Genomic DNA, 24126 nt, shown 5'->3' on the forward strand with positions numbered 1-24126 from the left:
TATTGTTTTCTTTTTTCTTATTGCCTTTGCCATTTCCAACTATTTCCGGTGCTTCTTCACCAGTTGTCACTAGTGTTCCAGGAGTGTGTGGCCTCCAGAGGTGTGGAGTGAAAAAATTGCTAGAGAAACCAAATATCACTGTTAAGCTACTTGATGAACCTAAAGTATTAATATTAATAAATATTTATTTTTATTCATTCTTTTAATAAATAAAATAAAAAGTAGTACTAAAGTTTAATATTATTCAGTGGAATTTTTCTTGACTTTTGAGCAAAATGATGAGTAACTTTGTTGCAGAATTCTGGCTTGCTCTTAAAGATTTTGCAATAATCCTTATTCAGTTGATAGAAAGGCTAAGTTTTTTTTTTTTTTACATTGAGGCTTTCTGGAGTATGTTTTATTTTGTTTCAGAGGACATAAGCTGCGCTTTACAGATGTTGACATTGTTGGAATGATTAAAAATAATTCTCAGTGGCTATCTCCTGCACAGTAAGCCTTGACCATCATTCAACTTTATAAAACTTGGAATTCCTGCTAAATTCTTTTAATGTGTAAACAACTGTCAGTTGTTACTTCAGGGATAAAAATAATAGAAATTGTTGTTACTTACATTTCAGTGCCTGAATATTACCTTGGTTTAGCTTTTTTTTTTTTTTTTTTTTTTAACAAGTCGGCCATCTCCCACCAAGGCAGGGTGACCCAAAAAGAAAGAAAATCCCCAAAAAGAAAATACTTTCATCATCATTCAACACTTTCACCTCACTCACACATAATCACTATTTTTGCAGAGGTGCTCAGTACACAACAGTTTAGAAGCATATACGTATAAAGATACACAACATATCCCTCCAAACTGATAATATCCTGAACCCCTCCTTTAGAGTACAGACATTGTACTTCCCATTTCCAGAACTCAAGTCCGGCTATATAAAAATAACTGGTTTCCCTGAATCCCTTCACTAAATATTACCCTGCTCACACTCCAACAGATCGTCAGGTCCCAAATACCATTCGTCTCCATTCACTCCTATTGAACACGCTCATACACACCTGCTTGAAGTCCAATCCCCTCGCCCACAAAACCTCCCTTACCCCTTCCTTCCAACCTTTTCGAGAACGACCCCTACCCCGCCTTCCTTCCCCTACAGATTTATTTGCTCTCCATGTCATTCTACTTTGATCCATTCTCTCTAAATGACCAAACCACCTCAACAACCCCTCTTCAGCCTTCTAACTAATACTTTTATTAACTCCACACCTTCTTCTAATTTCCACACTCCGAATTTTCTGCATAATATTTGCACCACACATTGCCCTTAGACAGGACATCTCCACTGCCTCCAACCGCGGGAAATCAGATCAAACAAAAATGATCCTAAATGGATGAACAATAGATTAAAATATCTGATTGGTCAAAAGAGAGGCATATATAGGCAAATCAAAAGAGGAGAGGGGCATCGATATATTCAGTTAAAGAGAGAAATAAAAAAGGGAATTAGAAAAGCAAAAAGAGATTATGAGGTTAAAGTTGCAAAAGAATCGAAGACTAACCCAAAAGGATTCTTTCAGGTATACTACAAGATAGGCCCACTCAAAAGTTCCTCGGGTCAGCTCACTGACAGTGATAAGGAAATGTGTAGAATTTTTAACACATACTTCCTCTCAGTTTTTACACAGGAGGATACCAGCGATATTCCAGTAATGATAAATTATGTAGAACAGGACGATAATAAACTGTGCACTATTAGGGTCACAGTGACATGGTCCTTAGGCAAATAGATAAATTAAAACCTAACAAATCCCCAGGCCCTGATGAACTGTATGCAAGGGTTCTAAAGGAATGTAAAGCTCCTCGCTGCTGCATTCACAACCCAAGCTTCACACCCATATAAGAGTGTTGGTACTACTATACTTTCATACATTCCCTTCTTTGCCTCCATAGATAACATTTTTTGTCTCCACATATACCTTAATGCACCACTCACCTTTTTTCCCTCATCAATTCTATGATTAACCTCATCCTTCATAAATCCATCTGCTGACACATCAACTCTCAAGTATCTGAAATCATTCACTTCTTCCATACTCCTCCTCCCCAATTTGATATACAATTTTTCTTTATCTAAATCATTTGATACCCTCATCACCTTACTCTTTCCTATGTTCACTTTCAACTTTCTACCTTTACACACACTCCCAAACTCATCCACTAACCTTTGCAATTTTTCTTTAGAATCTCCCATAAGCACTGTATCATCAGCAAAAAGCAACTGTGTCAATTCCCATTTTGTATTTAATTTCCCCATAATTTAATCCCACCCCTCTCCCAAACAACCTAGCATTTACTTCTTTTACAACCCTATCTATAAATATATTAAACAACCATGGTGACATTACACATCCCTGCCTAAGACCTACTTTTACTGGGAAGTAGTCTCCTTCTCTTCTACACACCCTAACCTCAGCCTCACTATCCTCATAAAAACTCTTTACAGCATTTAGTAACTTACCACATATTCCATATACAGTGGACCCCCGGTTTACGATCAGCTCCCAATGCGACCAGTTATGTAAGTGTATTTATGTAAGTGCGTTTGTATGTGTATGTTTGGGGGTCTGAAATGGACTAATCTAATTCATAATATTCCTTATGGGAACAAATTCAGTCAGTACTGGCACCTGAACATACTTCTGGAATGAAATAATATCGTAAACAGGGGGTCCACTGTACTTGCAACATCTGCCACATTGCTCCCCTATCCACTCTATCATATGCCTTTTCTAAATCCATAAATGCAATAAAAACTTCCCTACCTTTATCTGGAAGGAAGGCGGGGTAGGGGTTGGCCTAGGAAAGGTTGGAGGGAGGGGGTAAAGGAGGTTTTGTGTGCGAGGGGCTTGGACTTCCAGCAGGCATGCGTGAGCGTGTTTGATAGGAGTGAATGGAGACAAATGGTTTTTAATACTTGACGTGCTGTTGGAGTGTGAGCAAAGGAACATTTATGAATGGGTTCAGGGAAACCGGCAGGCCGGACTTGAGTCCTGGAGATGGGAAGCACAGTGCCTGCACTCTGAAGGAAGGGTGTTAATGTTGCAGTTTAAAAACTGTAGTGTAAAGCACCCTTCTGGCAAGACAGTGATGGAGTGAACGATGGTGAAAGTTTTTCTTTTTCGGGCCACCCTGCCTTGGTGGGAATCGGCCAGTGTGATAAAAAAAATATATATATATGCTTCAGTGTAAATACTTGATCTACACATCCCCTACCCACTCTGAAACCTCCTTGCTCATCCACAATCCTACATTCTCTCTTACCTCTAATTCTTTCAATTGTAACCCTACTGTATACTTTTCCTGGTATACTCAGTAAACTTATTCCTCTATAATTTTTACAGTCTCTTTTGTCCCCCTTCCCTTTATATAAGGGGACTATACATGCTCTCTGCCAATCCCTTGGTACCTTCCCCTCTTTCATACATTTATTAAACAAAAATACCAATAACTCCAACACTATATCCCTCCCTGAATTTAACATTTCTGTCATGATCCCATCAGTTCCAGCTGCTTTACCCCCTTTCATTCTACGTAATGCCTCACGCACCTCTCCCACACTCACATCCTGTTCTTCTTCACTCCTAAAAGATGATATACCTCGCTGGCCAGTGCATGAAATTACCGCTTCCCTTTCTTCATTGAAATTTAAAAGTTCCTCAAAATATTCTTGCCATCTACCCAAAACCTCCATCTCCCCATCTACTAACTCGCCTACTCTGTTTTTAACTGACAAATCCATTCGTTCTCTAGGCTTTCTTAACTTGTTTAACTCACTTCAAAATTTTTTCTTATTTTCATTAAAATTTCTTGACAGTGCCTCTCCCACTCTATCATCTGCTCTCCTTTTGCACTCTCTCACCACTCTCTTCACATTTCCTTTACTCTCCATATACTCTATTCTTCTTATAACACTTCTGCTTTGTAAAAACCTCTCATAAACTAACTTTTTCTCTTTTATCACACCCTTTACTTCATCATTCCACCAATCACTCCTCTTTCCTCCTACACCCACCCTCCTATAACCGCAAACTTCTGCCCCACATTCTAATACTGCATTTTTAAAACTATTCCAACCCTCTTCAACCCCCCTCCCCCCTACTCATACTTGCACCATCCCACCTTTCTGCCAATAGTTGCTTATATCTCACTCGAAATTCCTCCTCCCTTAGTTTATACACTTTCACCTCCCTCTTGCTTGTTGTTGCCATTTTCCTCATACACTTTCACCTCCCTCTTGCTTGTTGTTGCCATTTTCCTCTTTTTCCATCTACCTAAATACATGTAATGATCCGATATATCAGTTGCCCCTCTATAAACATGTACATCCTGGAGCCTACCCATCAACCTTTTATCCACCAATACATAATCTAACAAACTACTTTCATTATGTGCTATATCATACCTTGTATATTTATTTATCCTCTTCTTCATAAAATATGTATTACTTATTACCAAACCTCTTTCTACACATAGCTCAATTAAAGGCTCCCCATTTTCATTTACCCCTGGCACCCCAAATTTACCTACTACTCCCTCCACAACATTTTTGCCCACTTTAGCATTGAAATCCCTGACCACCATTACTCTCACACTTGGTTGAAAACTCCCCATGCATTCACTCAACACTTCCCAAAATCTCTCTCTCTCTTTTTTTCTACACTTCTCTCTTCTCCAGGTGCATATATGCTTACTATAACCCACTTTTCACATCCAACCTTTATTTTGCTCCACATAATCCTTGAATTAATACATTTATAGTCCCTCTTTTCCTGCCATAACTTATCCTTCAACATTATTGCTACTCCTTCTTTAGCTCTAACTCTATTTGAAACCCCTGGCCTAATCCCATTTATTCCTCTCCACTGAAACTCTCTCATCCCCTTCAGCATTGTTTCACTTAAAGCCAGGACATCCAGCTTCTTCTCATTCATAACATCCACAATCATCTCTTTCTTATCATTTACACAACATCCACACACATTCAGACTTCCCACTTTGACAGCTTTCTTCTTATTATTCGTTTTAGTAATTATTACAGGAAAAGGGGTTACTAGCCCATTGTTCCCGGCATTTTAGTTGACTTTTACAACACGCATGGCTTACGGAGGAAAGATTCTTATTCCACTTCCCCGTGGATATAAAAGGAAAAGTAATAAGACCATGAACTATTAAGATTAAGACAGACAAAAGACACCAGCAATCCTACCATCATGTAAAACAATTACAGGCTTTCGTGTCACACTCACTTGGCAGGATGGTAGTACCCCCCTGGGTGGTTGCTGTCTACCAACCTGTTGTTGTCATATATTTCTGTAGTGCTGCTGCCAGCAGTCTGTAGGTGACAGTGGGGAGGATTCATTAGGGCAGCAGGGGTAATTGTAAGGGAAGGGCAACCTAGAGTATGTTCTTCTTTCACTGCCCAAATCTCCAACAAAAGGAATTTTTTTTCATTACAAATATTATTGAGAGAAAATTCCATTATCAGAGTACTTTTCACAGCATATTAGACTGTTTTGCAAAAACTTGGGTTAATATAGTTTAAAATAATAGTTTTCATCTTATTTTTGGTAGTGGCCCAGAAAGTAATCAGATGATGGTGCTGCAATTCCACTGTTGCATATTCCAGGGATAGATTTTCTGATGGCAGATGTTGCTGTCTAACAAATTTCAAGTCTTAACTCTTATTGTACTTTAACATTTAGCATTTTTATTGGGTAAAAAATTCTTAACTTTCTTCATATGAATACAGGGATTGAAGGGAGACCACCACTAGTGGCCTCCCTTCAAAGCTCTGGCAGTTGCTCATGTGCACTTATAAATCCCACCTAGAATACTTATTCATCCTTATTCTCTTTTTGTGTATATGGGTTTGAATGTGTAACTTGTTTTTAAAGTGCTCAGGCAATCACAATTTGATTCCTATTCTAGGAGGCAGGGTACATTCTGAAGGATGAGAACTCTGCTGTGATTCGACATTTGATTGTACGAGTTACCAAAGATGACATCGACATGTTGAAACAATACTTAGAACATCAGAAATATATACATCAGGTATGTACAATTTCTATATCTATTTATTGAAAAGGCTTTAAGAAGAAAACAGTAGCCAGTGTCATAGTTTGTTGAAGGCTTTCTTGATGTGCTTTTGGATTATGTATTTTTAACCCTTTCAGGGTCTGTCCCGTAGATCTACGGCTTTACGTTCAGGGTCCAAACCGTAGGTCTGCGCCATGAGCTCATCTCACTCTGATAAACTGTGAGTGGTAAATTTGGGCCTAGATATGAGAAAATACATCTATGTGGTATGTGTGCACCACATAAAACAAATCCTGCAGCACACTGTATAATGAGAGAAAAAAAACTGAGACCGTGATTTTCGATTAAAACAGCGACTTTGCAGTGTTTTTTCGTATGTTTTTTATAGTTGTATTTGCGATTTCTTAGTCTCATTTGATAGAATGGAAGACATATTACAGAAATAGAGATGATTTTGATTGGTTTTAGCACTGAAATGGCTTGAAACTGAGCTCAAAGTAGCGGAAATGTTAAATTTTTGCCGATGTTCAAGAGTAATCAAATGGCCTCACACGTCTAATACACGCCAGCTGGTGGGTCTGATATACATTCACAAATGTGGTGATGATATTTATACAATTATTACAATATTGCATAACAGTAAATCTTCTATTTTTTGGTGTGAATAAAAATTCATTATGTGAATAAAAAATCAAAATGGAATTTATTTGTAAAGCCTCAAAACGTAACTAATGAACAGAGGAAATGTTAGTTTAGTGCCAGGAATACCTACATTGTTTATTCTGGACCCTATTTTGAAATTGGAATATTTTGAACTTTGTGTTAAATTGGCCAAATTACCAATTTCCGATCACTTTATTTTGTAGTTGAAACAGTTGACTTGGCGATTTCTTGTGCTCAGTCGATAGAATAGAAGCAATACTAGTGAAATAGCTAAGAATTTGGTCGACTGGAATAATGTAATTGGCCTAAAATGGGAGTCAAAGTCAGCAAAATCGCCGATTCGTAAATATCACTGACACATCAAAATTCGCGAGAGCATAATTTCGTCAATTTTCCATCAAATTTCGTACTTTTTGTTTTATTACCTTCACAAAAAGATTCTCTACCATTTCATAAGAAAAAATAATTTTTTTTTTTTTTTAAATTCTTGGACACTGGGGCACCACTTCAGATTTTGGCCTTGGACCCTGAAAGGGTTAATTCAATGTCTTGTTATGTCTCCTCTCAGTTCCTGTTCATTGTCACTTCAATTTTTAATGATTGAAAATACTATCTTCCTTATTTTTATTAATCTGCCTGTCATTACAGTTTAGTGTATGATGTACAGGAATCATGATGTACTGACTTGGCAATGAGAAACTGTTGGAAATAGAGGCCAATTTCACGTGAGATCTTGACTTAGTAATATTCATCTAGTTAGTTTTAATTATGATATTGTTAACTGAATGTTGATCAGTACTGTTAAGTAGGACCCATATAGTTAGTACATTTAGTTAATGTATGTATGATAGAAGGGATGGTACAAGACAAATGATAGAATGCATGCTGTTTATCCTTTATATAAGCAAAGAGGAGACAAGTGTGCAAAAATTAAAAAGAAATAACCTTGTTCAATATAATAGGTGAAGTGTATTGAAGAATTATTATTGAAAGAAAGATGGAATGGGCAGACTATTATTGCAGAGCAAGTAGATTTAGGAAGGGAAGGAGATGAATAGGTGAAGTGTTTATACTGAAGCATACACTGTAATTAAGCATAACTTGGATAAAGGAAACAAGTTGTTAAATTTATTGATTTTGAAAAAGAATACATTAAGTTGGATGAGGAAGTGATGTGGATGGTTTTGTAAATGCATGGAATAGATAGTAAGATGTTGACAGCTGGAATGATTATTTATGAGGATAGTGGTGCTCAAGTTAGGGTGCTTGAAGAGAAGGGAATAATTTCCAGTAGCCGGTAGTGTATGATGACACCATAGTTGTTTATTGTCTTTGAAAGATGGAGTTGTAAAAACAAAAAATGGTGAATGTTTATGTTGACAAGATGTTTAGTCTTAAAATATGATAAATCTGATTAACCCGTAAATGGTCCAAACGTGTATATACGTTTTTACCGCTAGTGCCCCAAACATATATCTTTCTTTCAACACACCAGCCATATCCCACCGAGGCGGGGTGGCCCAAAAGGAAAAACAAAAGTTTCTCCTTTTACATTTAGTAATATATACAGGAGAAGAGGTTACGACCCCCTTGCTCCCGGCATTTTAGTCTCCTCTTACAACACGCATGGCCTATGGAGGAAGAATTCTGTTCCACTTCCCCATGGAGATAAGAGGAAATAAACAAGAATAAGAACTAGAAAGAAAATAGAAGAAAACCCAGAGGGGTGTGTATATATATGCTTGTACATGTAGTAGGTTGGTAGACAGCAACCACCCAGGGAGGTACTACCGTCCTGCCAAGTGAGTGTAAAACGAAAGCCTGTAATTGTTTTACATGATGGTAGGATTGCTGGTGTCTTTTGTCTGTCTCATAAATATGCAAGATTACAGGCATGTCTTGCTACTTCTACTTACACTTAGGTCACACTACACATACATGTACACGTTTATTTATACACACTCATCTGAGTTTTCTTTGATTTTATCTTAATAGTTCTTGGTCTTATTACTTTTCCTTTTATATCCATGGGGAAGTGGAATAAGAATCTTTCCTCCGTAAGCCATGCGTGTTGTAAAAGTCAACTAAAATGCCGGGAACAATGGGCTAGTAACCCCTTTTCCTGTAAATATTACTAAAAAGAATAAGAAGAAGAAAATTGTCAAAGTGGGAAGTCTGAATGTGCATGGATGTTGTGCAAATGATAAGAAAGAGATGATTGTGGATGTTATGAATGAGAAGAAACTGGATTTCCTGGCTTTAAGTGAAACAAAGCTGAAGGGGGTGTGAGAGTTTCAATGGAGAGGAATAAATGGGATTAGGTCAGGGGTTTCAAATAGAGTTAGAGCTAAAGAAGGAGTAGCAATAATGTTGAAGGATAAGCTATGGCAGGAAAAGAGGGACTACAAATGTATAAATTCAAGGATTATGTGGAGTAAAATAAAGATTGGATGTGAAAAGTGGGTTATAGTAAGCGTGTATGCACCTGGAGAAGAGAGAAGTGTAGAGGAGAGAGAGAGATTCTGAGAAATGTTGAGTGAATGCATGGGGAGTTTTGAATCAAGTGTGAGAGTAATGGTGATTGGGGATTTCAATGCTAAAGTGGGTAAAAATGTTATGGAGGGAGTAGTAGGTAAATTTGGGATGCCAGGGGTAAATGTAAATGGGGAGCCTTTAATTGACCTATGTGTAGAAAGAAATTTGGTAATAAGTAATACATATTTTATGAAAAAGAGGATAAATAAATATACAAGGTATGATGTAGCACGTAATGAAAGTAGTTTGTTAGATTATGTATTGGTGGATAAAAGGTTGATGGGTAGGCTCCAGGATATACATGTTTATAGAGGGGCAACTGATATATCGGATCATTATTTAGTTGTAGCTACAGTTAGAGTAAGAGGTAGATGGGAAAAGAGGAAGGTGGCAGCAACAAGTAAGAGGGAGGTGAAAGTGTATAATCTAAGGGAGGAGGAAGTTCGGGCGAGATATAAGCGACTATTGGCAGAAAGGTGGGCTAGTGCAAAGATGAGTAGTGGGGGGGTTGAAGAGGGTTGGAATAGTTTTAAAAATGCAGTATTAGAATGTGGGGCAGAAGTTTGTGGTTATAGGAGGGTGGGGGCAGGAGGAAAGAGGAGTGATTGGTGGAATGATGAAGTAAAGGGTGTGATAAAAGAGAAAAAGGTAGCTTACGAGAGGTTTTTACAAAGCACAAGTGTTGTAAGAAGAGCAGAGTATATGGAGAGTAAAAGAAAGGTGAAGAGAGTGGTGAGAGAGTGCAAAAGGAGAGCAGATGAAAGAGTGGGAGAGGCACTGTCAAGAAATTTTAATGAAAATAAGAAAAAATTTTGGAGTGAGTTAAACAAGTTAAGAAAGCCTAGGGAAAGTATGGATTTGTCAGTTAAAAACAGAGTAGGGGAGTTAGTAGATGGGGAGAGGGAGGTATTAGGTAGATGGCGAGAATATTTTGAGAAACTTTTAAATGTTGAGGAAGAAAGGGAGGCGGTAATTTCATGCACTGGCCAGGGAGGTATACCATCTTCTAGGAGTGAAGAAGAGCAGAATGTAAGTGTGGTGGAGGTACGTGAGGCATTACATAGAATGAAAGGGGGTAAAGCAGCTGCAACTGATGGGATCATGACAGAAATGTTAAAAGCAGGGGGGGATATAGTGTTGGAGTGGTTGGTACTTTTGTTTAATAAATGTATGAAAGAGGGGAAGGTGCCTAGGGATTGGCGGAGAGCATGTATAGTCCTTTTATATAAAGGGAAAGGGGACAAAAGAGATTGTAAAAATTATAGAGGAATAAGTTTACTGAGTATACCAGGAAAAGTATACGGTAGGGTTATAATTGAAAGAATTAGAGGTAAGACAGATTGTAGGATTGCAGATGAGCAGGGAGGCTTCAGAGTGGGTAGGGGATGTGTAGATCAAGTGTTTACATTGAAGCATATATGTGAACAGTATTTAGATAAAGGTAGGGAAGTTTTTATTGCATTTATGGATTTAGAAAAGGCATATGATAGAGTGGATAGAGGAGCAATGTGGCAGATGTTGCAAGTATATGGAATAGGTGGTAAGTTACTAAATGCTGTAAAGAGCTTTTATGAGGATAGTGAGGCTCAGGTTAGGGTGTGTAGAAGAGAGGGAGAATACTTCCCGGTAAAAGTAGGTCTTGTACAGGGATGTGTAATGTCACCATGGTTGTTTAGTATATTTATAGATGAGGTTGTAAAAGAAGTAAATGCTAGGGTGTTCAGGAGACAGGTGGGATTAAATTATGGGGAATCAAATTCAAAATGGGAATTGACACAGTTACTTCTTGCTGATGATACTGTGCTTATGGGAGATTCTAAAGAAAAATTGCAAAGGTTAGTAGATGAGTTTGAGAATGTGTGTAAAGGTAGAAAGTTGAAAGTGAACATAGAAAAGAGTTAGGTGATGAGGGTATCAAATGATTTAGATAAAGAAAAATTGTATATCAAATTTGGGAGGAGGAGTATGGAATAATTGTGAATGTTTTCAGATACTTGGGAGTTGAAGTGTCGGCGGATGGATTTATGAAGGATGAGGTTAATCATAGAATTGATGAGGAAAAAAAGGTGAGTGGTGCGTTGAGGTATATGTGGAGTCAAAAAACGTTATCTATGGAGGCAAAGAAGGGAATGTATGAAAGTATAGTAGTACCAACACTCTTATATGGATGTGAAGCTTGGGTGGTAAATGCAGCAGTGAGGAGACGGTTGGAGGCAGTGGAGATGTCCTGTCTAAGGGCAATGTGTGGTGTAAATATTGTGCAGAAAATTCGGAGTGTGGAAATTAGGAGAAGGTGTGGAGTTAAAAAAAGCATTAGTCAGAGGGCAGAAGAGGGGCTGTTGAGGTGGTTTGGTCATTTAGAGAGAATAGATCAAAGTAGAATGACATGGAAAGCATATAAATCTATAGAGGAAGGAAGGAGGGGTAGGGGTCGTCCTCGAAAGGGTTGGAAAGAGGGGGTAAAGGAGGTTTTTGTGGGCGAGGGGCTTGGACTTCCGGCAAGCGTGCATGAGCGTGTTAGATAGGAGTGAATGGAGACGAATGATACTTGGGACCTGACGATCTGTTGGAGTGTGAGCAGGGTAATATTTAGGGAAGGGATTCAGGGAAACCGGTTATTTTCATATAGTCGGACTTGAGTCCTGGAAATGGGAAGTACAATGCCTGCACTTTAAAGGAGGGGTTTGGGATATTGGCAGTTTGGAGGGGTATGTTGTGTATCTTTATATGTATATGCTTCTAAACTGTTGTATTCTGGCCGTCTCCCACCTCGGTGGGAGACGGCCGACTTGTTGAAAAAAAAAAAAACATGTATGTGTAGTGTGACCTAAGTGTAAGTAGAAGTAGCAAGACGTACCTGAAATCTTGCATGTTCATGAGACAGAAAAAGGGACACCAGCAATCCTACCATCATGTAAAACAATTACAGGCTTTCATTTTACACTCACTTGGCAGGACGGTAGTACCTCCTTGGGGGGTTGCTGTCTACCAACCTACTACCTAGGCCCAAACGTATATATACGTTTTATTTGTCATACATTCAACATTGCCACGATAAGCCTGAGTTGCCTAGACATGAGAGAATGGGTGTGTGCACTCACTATGCGCTATATTAAAATATTTGGGAATGCCTGGGTACCATATGTTCTTTTTTCCTATTAAAAAAAAACGATTTGTTTTTTCTCAAAAAAAGTTGGGGCACTACGGGAGAGAACGTATATATACGTTTGGACCGTTTATGGGTTAAGATTGAAGGCTGTCACAAATGTTGTTTGCTAATGGCAAACAACAATTCAGTGGTGAAGATGGTGGAAAAGTTCAGAAGGAGAAATTTGAAAGTAAACATAAAAAAGAGCAAAATGGTAAAGAGTAGTTAGAAGTCTAAAAAGGAAAAGTTTAGGAGTTTGTAATAAGTGAATGTATTTAGGTATTTAGGAGTGTGTGTTTCAGTAGATATGTCTGTAAATGATGTGCTGAATCACAGAATGGATGATAAATGGAGGGTTAAGAAATCTGCTGAGGGAGTTTGTCATTGTATGTAGTATAGTGTTACTGACATTATTGTATAGGCATGAAGACAAGGCTTTGAATTATGCAATGAGAAGGTGAGAAGCCATGAAAATGTGTGGGGTGGAAGGAAGGAGGGGTAGTGATCATCCCAGGCAGGATTGGAAGGGAGGGTAGTGAACGAAGTTTTGAGCTTGAGAATCCAACAGGTCTGTGTGACCATGTTAGATTGGAGTGAGTGGAGACAAATGGTTTTCATTGCTTAATGTACTGATGGAATGTTAGCAAGGTAGCATTTATGAAAAATTCAAGGAGACTGGTTATCCAGACTCAAGTCTTGGACGTGGGAAGTGCAGTGTCTGCACTCTGAAGGAGGGGTAGGAATATTGCAGTTTGTAGTCATTTGAATTATGTCTGTCTATTTCTGGAAAGATAGCTATTGAATGAATGATCATGAATATTTCCTTTGTCTTTTTTGGGGTCACCCTACCTTGGTGAGAATCAGCTGGTGATTTAAAAAATAAAAATAAATGAAAAATTAGAAGACTGTATTATGGCATAATTCAAAAGAGTAGAAGGGGCTCGTTGAAAGAGTTTAGTCATGGAGAAAGGCGTGAATAGACTAGGTTTATAAATCTGTGATCAATGGAAGGTGGTGTAAGGGGACATCCAAGGATGGGTTGGAATGTTATTTTGAGAGGTAGGGGCTTGAGCATCCAGCAGGCATATGTTTAATTGGAGTGAGTGAATAAGAGTGATTCTGGAGATTTGAAATTCAGTTGGGGTGGGAGCATGATAAATGAAATTAGGGATTTGAAAGTTAAATTGCATGTTTTGGTTGAGTAGGTCATTGAATCATTATGTCTGTGAGCTTGAAAGATAACTAGGGAGCAATTAGTGTTGAACATGGTTTCTTCTTTGAGTCACCCTATAATAGGAAATGGTTAGTATTAAAAAATTATATAATGAATTCTTTTTGTAACTAATTATTTGTAAAAAATGTATGGTTATAGTTGATGTTATATTTTCAGGTTGATGATTTTCTACAGCGTGCTTTCACATTAGATAATCCTCCAGTGGATGAAAAGTTTAATTTCATAAACTCATTTATGGCATTAACAGTATCACTTTTGGAAATTGGAAAAAATTTGGAGGTATGGCATAATGTTTATAAAATTAATATTACAGTAGCACTTAGAAATAATCACTCTTGCATTCATTTTCAAACATCTTGATTGCATTAAATAGCTAGGCAGCATATGTGGAATGTTTGAACAGCCTAATTGTCTTCCAGTACCTATGTAAGTATAAAGGTTCATTCCTTATTGTCCTCATTCCAGACATTAAAATAGTAAACCTTTGATATAATGAACTCAATGTAATGAACATATGAAAATAAGGGGCAAAATCTGCTGGGTAAATTGTTCTTTTAACTCCTTTATTTTCAGTGTTTATTGCAATAAATGTGAACAAGTTACTCAGCTGAATGAGTAACTTGTTCAAATAAATCTTTTATACCATTACTGCTTATCAACTTCTTTATTGTTACACGAGAGTATTCAATAAGAGCTACTGGTTCATGCAGTGAAAGGTGGATTTTTGTTGGTAGATGAATTTTATGTTTTTACTGTCATAAATATAATACGTATATATAAAGTGTATAGTTAACTATGATTATTTCAAGAATATTTGATTATCATTCCTCACTGAATACTTTATTTGCAGACTTGGTTGTACCTTCTCTGTATAGGGTTCCTTATTTTGGCCTTTTGGGCAATATACTTATTTGTGCAAGACATACAGCAAGAGCTGAGATGGGGAAGAGTCCTGACCATGATGATGATCGTTGTATTTTTCATATGTTGTGTGTGGCATTGGAGACATTTGCATATGGTAAGACATTTATAGAAAGAAGACCCACAATTTTTCATACCTCTTGTATGTAAATATTTGTATTCATTTACATGTGGGCATTTATACAGAGCATGCCTCTTTTTTAGAATGGATAGGAATGTGAAAAAATTTAATCACTACAATGCATGTTTTTCCCAATTTTGAAAATTCTTTGAAATAAATTCAATTTTTAACCAAAACAAAAAAAAAAATGTAAATTATATTTTTTTTAAAGTATATAATTCTGTATTTCATACTGTGGCAAATTTATATTTGCCCCAGTAGATATTTATGTACATAACATATTCAGTAAGCCATTTTGAAATCTTTGTTGTAATTTATATTTTATGATGCTCATTACATATTGTAATTTAATTTTAAATTCTCAGATTGGAGTTTTTCTTTTTGTTAAAATTTGTCATAAAGGTTGAATAACCAAAAATCTGGGCATCAGCATTCATACTTTGTAATTTACAGGTTGCCGAGTCACGTCGTCATGCTCAAATGATGAAAAGAGGCTTTAATAACATGCCAGAAGAATGCAAACCTGGAGGCCACGGGGATACACGCAGTCTTCTAGATTGGCTTAAAATTAATTTATTTGGATCTCCAGATGTATGTGAAAGGTAAAGATAAAATAATCAGGATATGTAACTAAATTGTAAACTAAAAGTGTCCACTTTATTCATGTTCTGACAAGAATTTGCATTTAATTGTATAACAAAACTGCTTGTATCTGTTCTTAATCCAATTCACATATTATCTATCTAACACACCAGCTGTCTCTCACCACAGTAAGGTGACCCAAAAGAGGAAACACATTCACCATTATCCATTTAGTAGCTGCCTTGCCAAAAGTTCACAGATATCATAGTTCAAATGACCCCCAAACTGAAACCTCCCTACCCCTCCTTCCAAGTGCAGGCAGTACTTCTCGCCTCCCAGGGCTCATGTCTAGCTAACCGGTTTGCCTGAATTCCTTCATAAATGTTAGCCTGTTCACACTCCAACAGCACATTGAGCAATAAAAATCACTCACCCCAATGTAACATGCTTACACAAGCCTGCTTTATGCTCAAGCCCCAGGCACTTAAAACTTCCTGTACCCCTTCCCTCAAACCCTTCCTTTGATGACTCTTAACCCTCTTTCCACTACAGATTTATACACCCTCTTTGTTATATTTTGCTTTATTATCTAAATGGCCAGTCAGCCTCAACAAAGCATCTTCAGCCCTATGGATAATATCTTTGGTAATCCCACACTTTCTTCTAATTCTGCTCCAAGTTCTTTGCATAATATTTACACTCTTAAACATGACATCTCCACTGACTCCAGTCTCTTTCTTGGTATAATGTTTGAAACCCATGTTTCACCCATATAAGAGCATTGTTTCCACTATTCTCTGGTACATTAGTCTTTTTACCTCCATAGATAAACTTCTTTCTTTCCACAGATGCATTAATATCACCTACCTTTTTTCCCTCATTTTTTCTGTGGTTCTCCTTGACACCTTCACTCCCAAATATCTAAATAACTTTACTTCCTTCATACTCCCTCTCTCCAATCTGATATGCACTCATTTATTGCCTAGACTTTTTTTGTTACTTTGCTCTTTTCTGTGTTTACTTTTAACCACAAATAAATAAAAATATTAATCTGAATGCATACCTTCTGGATTTCCAGATACTTTGAGGAGCTGATGGTGGATCCAACACAAGAGATAACCCCAGCCATGGCCATTGCAGAGACACTTGCAAAATTTTTCCTTCAGCCATTACAACATTTAGGGTCAGAGAGTGCTAAGTTAATTACTAACTTTTATAGTGAGTATTACTACCTTTTCTTACAAAACATTAACACATCTTATTTTACTTCATGGTATTAGTTTTTTTTATAGTTCACAGCATAAAGAATATCAATAAATTTGTGTCATGATAGACATTATAATTACAAGGGAGTGTAAAATTATGAGATTGTAAAAGGAGAGCAAAGCCTAGGGAATGAATAGATTTAACAGTTAAAAACAGAAGAGGGGAGTATTAGATGGGGAGTTGGAGGTATTGGGAAGATGGTGGGAATATTTTGAGGCTCTGTTAAATGTTGAAGAAAGGGAGGCAGTGATTTCATGCATTGGACAGGGAGGTATAACATCTTTTAGGAGTGAAGAAGAGCCAGATGTGAGTGTAGAGGAGGTGCATGAGGCAGTCAGTAAAATGAAGGGCTGAAGCAGCTGGGATTGATGGGATCAAGACAAATGTTAAAAGCAGGTGGGGATATAGTATTGGAGTGGTCACCGTTTTTGTTCAATAAATGTATGAAAGAGGAGAAGGTACCTAGGGTATTGGGGAATAAGTCCATTGAGTATTCCAGGTAAAGTGTATGGTAGAGTTCTTTCAACAAACCTGCTGCATCTCAAAAATAAAAACGAGAGTTTCTCGTTTCTAAATTTAGTAATACATACAGGAGAACAGGTTACTAGCCCCTTGCTCCCAGCATTTTAGTCGCCTCTTATGACACGTATGGCTTGCAGAGGAAGAATTCTGTTCCACTTCCCAGTGGAGATGAGAGGAAATAAACAAGAACAAGAACTGGTAAGAAAATAGAAGAAACCCCAGAGGGGTGTGTATATATACATGCTTGTGCATGCATGTGTGGTGTGACCTAAGTGTAAGTAGAAGTAGCAAGATGTACCTGAAACCTTGCATGTTTATGAGACGGAAAACAAGACACAAGCAATCCTTTCTTTCTTTCAACACACTGGCCGTATCCCACCGAGGCGGGGTGGCCCAAAAGGAAAAGCGAAAGTTTCTCCTTTTACATTTAGTAATATATACAGGAGAAGGGGTTACTAGCCCCTTGTTCCTGGCATTTTAGTCGCCTCTCACAACATGCATGGCTTACGGAGGAAGAACTCTGTTCCACTTCCCCATGGTGGTAAGAGGAAATAAACAAGAACAAGAACTAGTAAGAAAATAGAAGAAAACCCAGAGGGGTGTGTATATATATGTTTTTATGTGTAGTGTGACCTAAGTGTAAGTAGAAGTAGCAAGGTGCACCTGAAACCTTGCATGTTTATGAGACAGAAAAAGGGACACCAGCAATCCTACCATCATGTAAAACAATTACAGGCTTTCATTTTAAACTCACTTAGCAGGACAGTAGTACCTCCTTGGGCGGTTGCTGTCTACCAACCTACTACCTAGGGTATGGTAGTTATTTTTTAAATAATTAAAGGTAAGACGAAGAGCAGGATTGCTGATGAATAATTATGTTTTAAGAAGGATAGGGATATGTGGACCAAGTGTTTACATGGAGACATATAGTAAGTGAAAAATATTTAGACAAGAGATGAAGTAGGAATTCATTACAAAAGTTTCTGTTTCATTTTAACCTTATTAATGAAAAACTTTTACTGCTGTGATTTATTGGGCGAACAATACACACCTAAATTATATGGCATTGTATTTTATTCATAAAAAGATGATGAAGCCCTGAAAAGAACACCAGGTAGGTGGAGCCCATACCATGATCTCAATTTTTTTTTTTTTTTTTCAACAAGTCGGCCGTCTCCCACCGAGGCAGGGTGACCCAAAAAAGAAAGAAAATCCCCAAAAAGAAAATACTTTCATCATCATTCAACACTTTCACCACACTCGCACATTATCACTGTTTTTGCAGAGGTGCTCAGAATACAACAGTCTAGAAGCATAAACATATAAAGATACACAACATATCCCTCCAAACTGATCTCAATATATAATTATATTTTGCCTTTGCCTACATAATTTTTTATTTTTTACTGATAATAAAAGTAATCGAGGTGAGATTAGTGCTCTTATATTGCTTACTTAAGAACATAAGAATGTAGGAACACTGAAGAAGGCCTACTGGCCCATACGAGGCAGGTCCTTATCAAAACGATCTCTACCTAAAGCCACCCAAGAAATTACTCATGTTTTCTGCACAGATGAAAATCTATTATTTTCTTTTTGTTGAAGTAAATCTGATAAGTTTTGAAGAGCACTGACAATATTAATTTGTATTTCAGATAATGTTCCTCTGGTATATCATGTTCCAGCCACAATATTATTTGTGGCCTTGCTTGTGATAATATTGTTTTACATACGTGGATACGGAATGGACTTTCCCCTATGGATGGGTGGGATACGTCCTGTCTACAGAAATGAAGTTACAGACACATCGGAAGTTGACAGAATAACAAGACAGGTATAACCATATTGTTTTGATGAGTATATACAGTGTAAAGGGTATGTAAAGGAAGAAAGTTGAAAGTGAACATAAATAAGAGTAAGGTGATGAGAGTGTTAAACGATTTAGATAAGGAAAAATTGGGTATCAGATCGGAGGGAGGGAGTATGGAAGAAGTGAATGTGTTCAGATATTTGGGAGTAGACTTGTCAGCGGATGGATTTATGAAGAACGAGGTAAACCATAGAATTGATGAAGGAAAAAAGGTAGGTGGTGCATTGAGGTATCTGTGGAGACAGAATGTTATCCATGGAGGCAAAGAAGAGAATATATGAGGTATAGTGGTACCAACACTCTTATATGGGTGTGAAGCATAGGTTGTAAATGCTGCAGTGAGGAGGTGGCTGGAGGCAGTGGAGATGTCATGTCTAAGGGCAATGTGTGTTATAAATATTATGCAGAGAATTCATAGTGTGGAAATTAGGAGGAGGAGGAGGTGTGGAATTACTAAAAGTATTATTCAGAGGGCTGAAGAAGGGTTGTTGAGGTGGTTTGGTCATTTAGAGAGGATGGAACAAAGTAGAATGACTTGGAGAGTTTATAAATCTGCAAGAGAAGGAAGGCAGGGTAGAGGTCATCTTAAGAAAGGTTGGAAGGAGGGGGGGCAAAGGAGGTTTTCTGGGCGAGGGGCTTGGACTTTCAGCAAGCATGCGTGAGCGTGTTTGATAGGAGTGAATGGAGATGAATGGTTTTTGGGACCTGATGAGCTGTTGGAATGTGAGCAGGGTAATATTTTATGAAGGGATTAAGGGAAACCGGTTAGCCGGACTTGAGTCCTGGAGGTGGGAAGTAAAATGCTTGCACTTTAAAGGAGGGATTTGGGATATTGGCTGTTTGGAGGGAAATCTAAACTGTCGTATCTGAGTGCTCCTGCAAAGACAGTGATTATATATGAATGATGGTGAAAGTGTTGAACAATGATGAAAGTTTTTTTCCTTTCTTTTCTGGTTTTTCATTCTTTTTGGGTCACCCTGCCTCGGTGGGGAACAGCCAACATGTTAAAAAAAATTACACACTTTTACATAATCATATCTTTACTTTGTTATGTATTTCTTAATATTTCTTAGCCCTCTAATATTTTCTTTCCAAAACCACAGGGACAATTATCCTAGGACCCATTTAATTCTGTTACTTTTTATTTCTTCTTCTTATTCTTTTTAGTAATTATTACAGGAAAAGGGGTTACTAGCCCATTGTTCCCGGCATTTTAGTTGACTTTTACAACACACATGGCTTACGGAGGAAAGATTCTTATTCCACTTCCCCATGGATATAAAAGGAAAAGTAATAAGACCAAGAACTATTAAGATAAACTCAAAGAAAACTCAGATGAGTGTGTATAAATAAACATGTATATGTATGTGTAGTGTGACCTAAGTGTAAGTAGAAGTAGCAAGACGTACCTGTAATCTTGCATATTTATGAGACGAAAAACACCAGCAATCCTACCATCTTTCTTCTTTCAACACACCGGCCGTATCCCACCGAGGTGGGGTGGCCCAAAAGAAAAAACTGAAGTTTCTCTTTTTACATTTAGTAATATATACAGGAGAAGAGGTTACGACCCCCTTGCTCCCGGCATTTTAGTCGCCTCTTACAACACACATGGCTTACGGAGGAAGAATTCTGTTCCACTTCCCCATGGAGATAAGAGGAAATAAACAAGAATAAGAACTAGAAAGAAAATAGAAGAAAACCCAGAGGGGTGTGTATATATGTGCTTGTACATGTATGAAGATAGTGAGGCTCAGGTTAGGGTGTGTAGAAGAGAGGGAGACTATTTCCCGGTAAAAGTAGGTCTTAGACAGGGATGTGTAATGTCACCATGGTTGTTTAATATATTTATAGATGGGGTTGTTAAGGAAGTAAATGCTAGGGTGTTTGGGAGAGGGGTGGGATTAAATTATGGGGAATCAAATTCAAAATGGGAATTGACACAGTTACTTTTTGCTGATGATACTGTGCTTATGGGAGATTCTAAAGAAAAATTGCAAAGGTTAGTGGATGAGTTTGGGAATGTGTGTAAAGGTAGAAAGTTGAAAGTGAACATAGAAAAGAGTAAGGTGATGAGGGTGTCAAATGATTTAGATAAAGAAAAATTGGATATCAAATTGGGGAGGAGGAGTATGGAAGAAGTGAATGTTTTCAGATACTTGGGAGTTGACGTGTCGGCGGATGGATTTATGAAGGATGAGGTTAATCATAGAATTGATGAGGGAAAAAAGGTGAGTGGTGCGTTGAGGTATATGTGGAGTCAAAAAACGTTATCTATGGAGGCAAAGAAGGGAATGTATGAAAGTATAGTAGTACCAACACTCTTATATGGGTGTGAAGCTTGGGTGGTAAATGCAGCAGCGAGGAGACGGTTGGAGGCAGTGGAGATGTCCTGTTTAAGGGCAATGTGTGGTGTAAATATTATGCAGAAAATTCGGAGTGTGGAAATTAGGAGAAGGTGTGGAGTTAATAAAAGTATTAGTCAGAGGGCAGAAGAGGGGTTGTTGAGGTGGTTTGGTCATTTAGAGAGAATGGATCAAAGTAGAATGACATGGAAAGCATATAAATCTATAGGGGAAGGAAGGCGGGGTAGGGGTCGTCCTCGAAAGGGTTGGAGAGACGGGGTAAAGGAGGTTTTGTGGGTAAGGGGCTTGGACTTCCAGCAAGCGTGCGTGAGCGTGTTAGATAGGAGTGAATGGAGACGAATGGTACTTGGGACCTGACGATCTGTTGGAGTGTGAGCAGGGTAATATTTAGTGAAGGGATTCAGGGAAACCGGTTATTTTCATATAGTCGGACTTGAGTCCTGGAAATGGGAAGTACAATGCCTGCACTTTAAAGGAGGGGTTTGGGATATTGGCAGTTTGGAGGGATATGTTGTGTATCTTTATATGTGTATGCTTCTAGACTGTTGTATTCTGAGCACCTCTGCAAAAACAGTGATAATGTGCGAGTGTGGTGAAAGTGTTGAATGATGATGAAAGTATTTTCTTTTTGGGGATTTTCTTTCTTTTTTGGGTCACCCTGCCTCGGTGGGAGACGGCCGACTTGTTGAAAAAAAAAAAAAAAAAACATGTATGTGTAGTGTGACCTAAGTGTAAGTAGAATTAGCAAGACGTACCTGAAATCTTGCATGTTCATGAGACAGAAAAAAGGACACCAGCAATCGTACCATCATGTAAAACAATTACAGGCTTTCGTTTTACACTCACTTGGCAGGACGGTAGTACGTGTACCTCCCTGTCTACCAACCTGCTACCTAGGACCAGCAATCCTACCATCATGTAAAACAATTACAGGCATTCGTTTCACACTCGCTTGGCAGGACGGTAGCACCTCCCTGGGTGGTTGCTGTCTACCAACCTACTACCTTTATACATAGTATATGCTTCTAAACTGTTGTGTTCTAAGCACCTCTGCAAAAACAATGAGTGAGGTGAAAGTGTTGAATGATGATGAAAGTATTTTCTTTTTTGGGGATTTTCTTTCTTTTTGGGTCACCCTGCCTCGGTGGGAGACGGCCAACTTGTTAAAAAAAAAAACTTTTTATTTCACAATTTGAAAAAATATTATGTAGGTGAATGTGATGTTGAATATGTTCTCTTCTTTGGGTCACCCTGCAGTCGTGAGAAAAAAAAAATATACTCCATACATTCCTCAGGCAGTCATAAGTAAAAAAAAAAAAAATATACTCCATACATTCCTCACCAGTTTTCCATGCCTCCTTTTCCTGAGAAGTTTGGTGAAAGACCAAGCCATGATATTGGTGCTTTTCTTTTATTTTCTTAATATTGAAGCATGTCATGTGCTGGTTAGGTTAAGTTATGTTAGGCTATTTTAGTTTAGGTTAGGTGGGTTTTATTAAGTTTAGTACTTGTCTTTTTACCATTTGCAAAATAAAATACTGTCAACTGCTAAACCAGCTTAAAATGTTTTAATTGAATTTATAATTAATGGCCAGAATCAGCCAATTAATAGTAATAAACTATCACCTTTATTGATCATGTTTAACTATTGTATTAATTAGTAAGGTTTATTTTCAGGCTATTGCACAGCTGAATCGTGATAGAGAAAGATTCATGGAGGAATCTCGCTCCATATTAACAGACATCACAAAAGCAGTTGTATCCACACAAAATCAAGTAAGTAAAGGATAACTAAAGAAATATATGTACTGTACTAGTAAATGCAAAATAACCACAGTGAAAAAAAAAAATAGTGAAATTTCATTTGCTGTCATGATTACTCACATTATCAAGGAATAATGTGAGAAATCAAGAAAGCACTTGAAATTTCATTATTTTATCACTGGTTATTTTGCATATTGTGATACCACCTGTTTACTGTGATCTTATTGCATGTACATGTACTAGTAAATGCTGTACATAAAAAATGCTAGAGAAACTGATATACAGTGGAACCTTGGTTTTCATTTGCCCTTGTTTTCGTTGAATTCGGTTTTCAAAGACTTTTTTCATCAAAATTTTGTCCCGGTTTTCGTCAGTCCGCCATACCAAATGTATCTGGCTTCCCTTACCCAAGCGTTCTGAGTCAGTCTGGCTTTGTTTCTTGTCGAGTGAGCATTACCCTGTGCGTTCTTCCGAAACATTTCGTAATAATCCATTGTTTTTTGTGCTTGTTTATTGAGTGCAACTGTTAAATAAGCCACTATGGGGCCAAAGAAAGTTCCGAGTGCCAGTCCTTTGATAAAAAAGGCAAGAAACATGATAGAATTCAAGAAAGAACTCGTAGCAAAGTACGTGAGTGGCTTACATGCAGCTGATCTCGCCAGGATGTGCGGGAGGTCCTAAGCGATGATCAGTGCCTTCTTCAGTGATTAAGGACATGTGTGCAAAGTGGAGTGAATTGCAAAGTTTTGTGGAGAAATATCACCCTAACAAAGCTGTCACCAGCCGTGTCTGCAAATCTTAAAGAAATGCCAGAAGCAGACCTCTCTGGACAGATTTTTTGTGTGAGAGGGGTCCAGTGCCAGTAAAAGACAGAGAAGGGGAGTAACTTCAGATAAGGACTTGATACCTGAAGTCCTTATGGAGGGGGATTCCCCTTCCAACCAATAACCTCTCCTCCCTCTTCCCTCCTTGTGTCTCCCATATGCCAACAAGTCTTCAGTAAAGGTAAAAGTGATATTAAATGTTCATTTATCCATTTCATTAGT

The 24126-nt window shown here is 37.8% G+C and overlaps 1 protein-coding gene across 10 annotated transcripts in view; it reads left to right on the top strand.

Moving 5' to 3' along the window:
- Positions 1-24126, top strand: part of LOC128689890 (chloride channel CLIC-like protein 1) — a 73802-nt gene that overhangs the window by 27023 nt on the left and 22653 nt on the right. For all 10 annotated transcript variants that reach the window (XM_070084194.1, XM_070084221.1, XM_070084206.1 and 7 more), the window contains 7 exons: positions 5981-6103; positions 13825-13947; positions 14519-14686; positions 15164-15312; positions 16371-16510; positions 18736-18914; positions 22994-23092. In XM_070084194.1, coding sequence (XP_069940295.1) covers positions 5981-6103; positions 13825-13947; positions 14519-14686; positions 15164-15312; positions 16371-16510; positions 18736-18914; positions 22994-23092 — 981 coding nt within the window. The remainder of the gene's footprint in view (positions 1-5980; positions 6104-13824; positions 13948-14518; positions 14687-15163; positions 15313-16370; positions 16511-18735; positions 18915-22993; positions 23093-24126) is intronic.

Source organism: Cherax quadricarinatus, chromosome 1, assembly GCF_038502225.1.
Source record: "Cherax quadricarinatus isolate ZL_2023a chromosome 1, ASM3850222v1, whole genome shotgun sequence".
Taxonomy (NCBI): Eukaryota; Metazoa; Arthropoda; class Malacostraca; order Decapoda; family Parastacidae; genus Cherax; species Cherax quadricarinatus.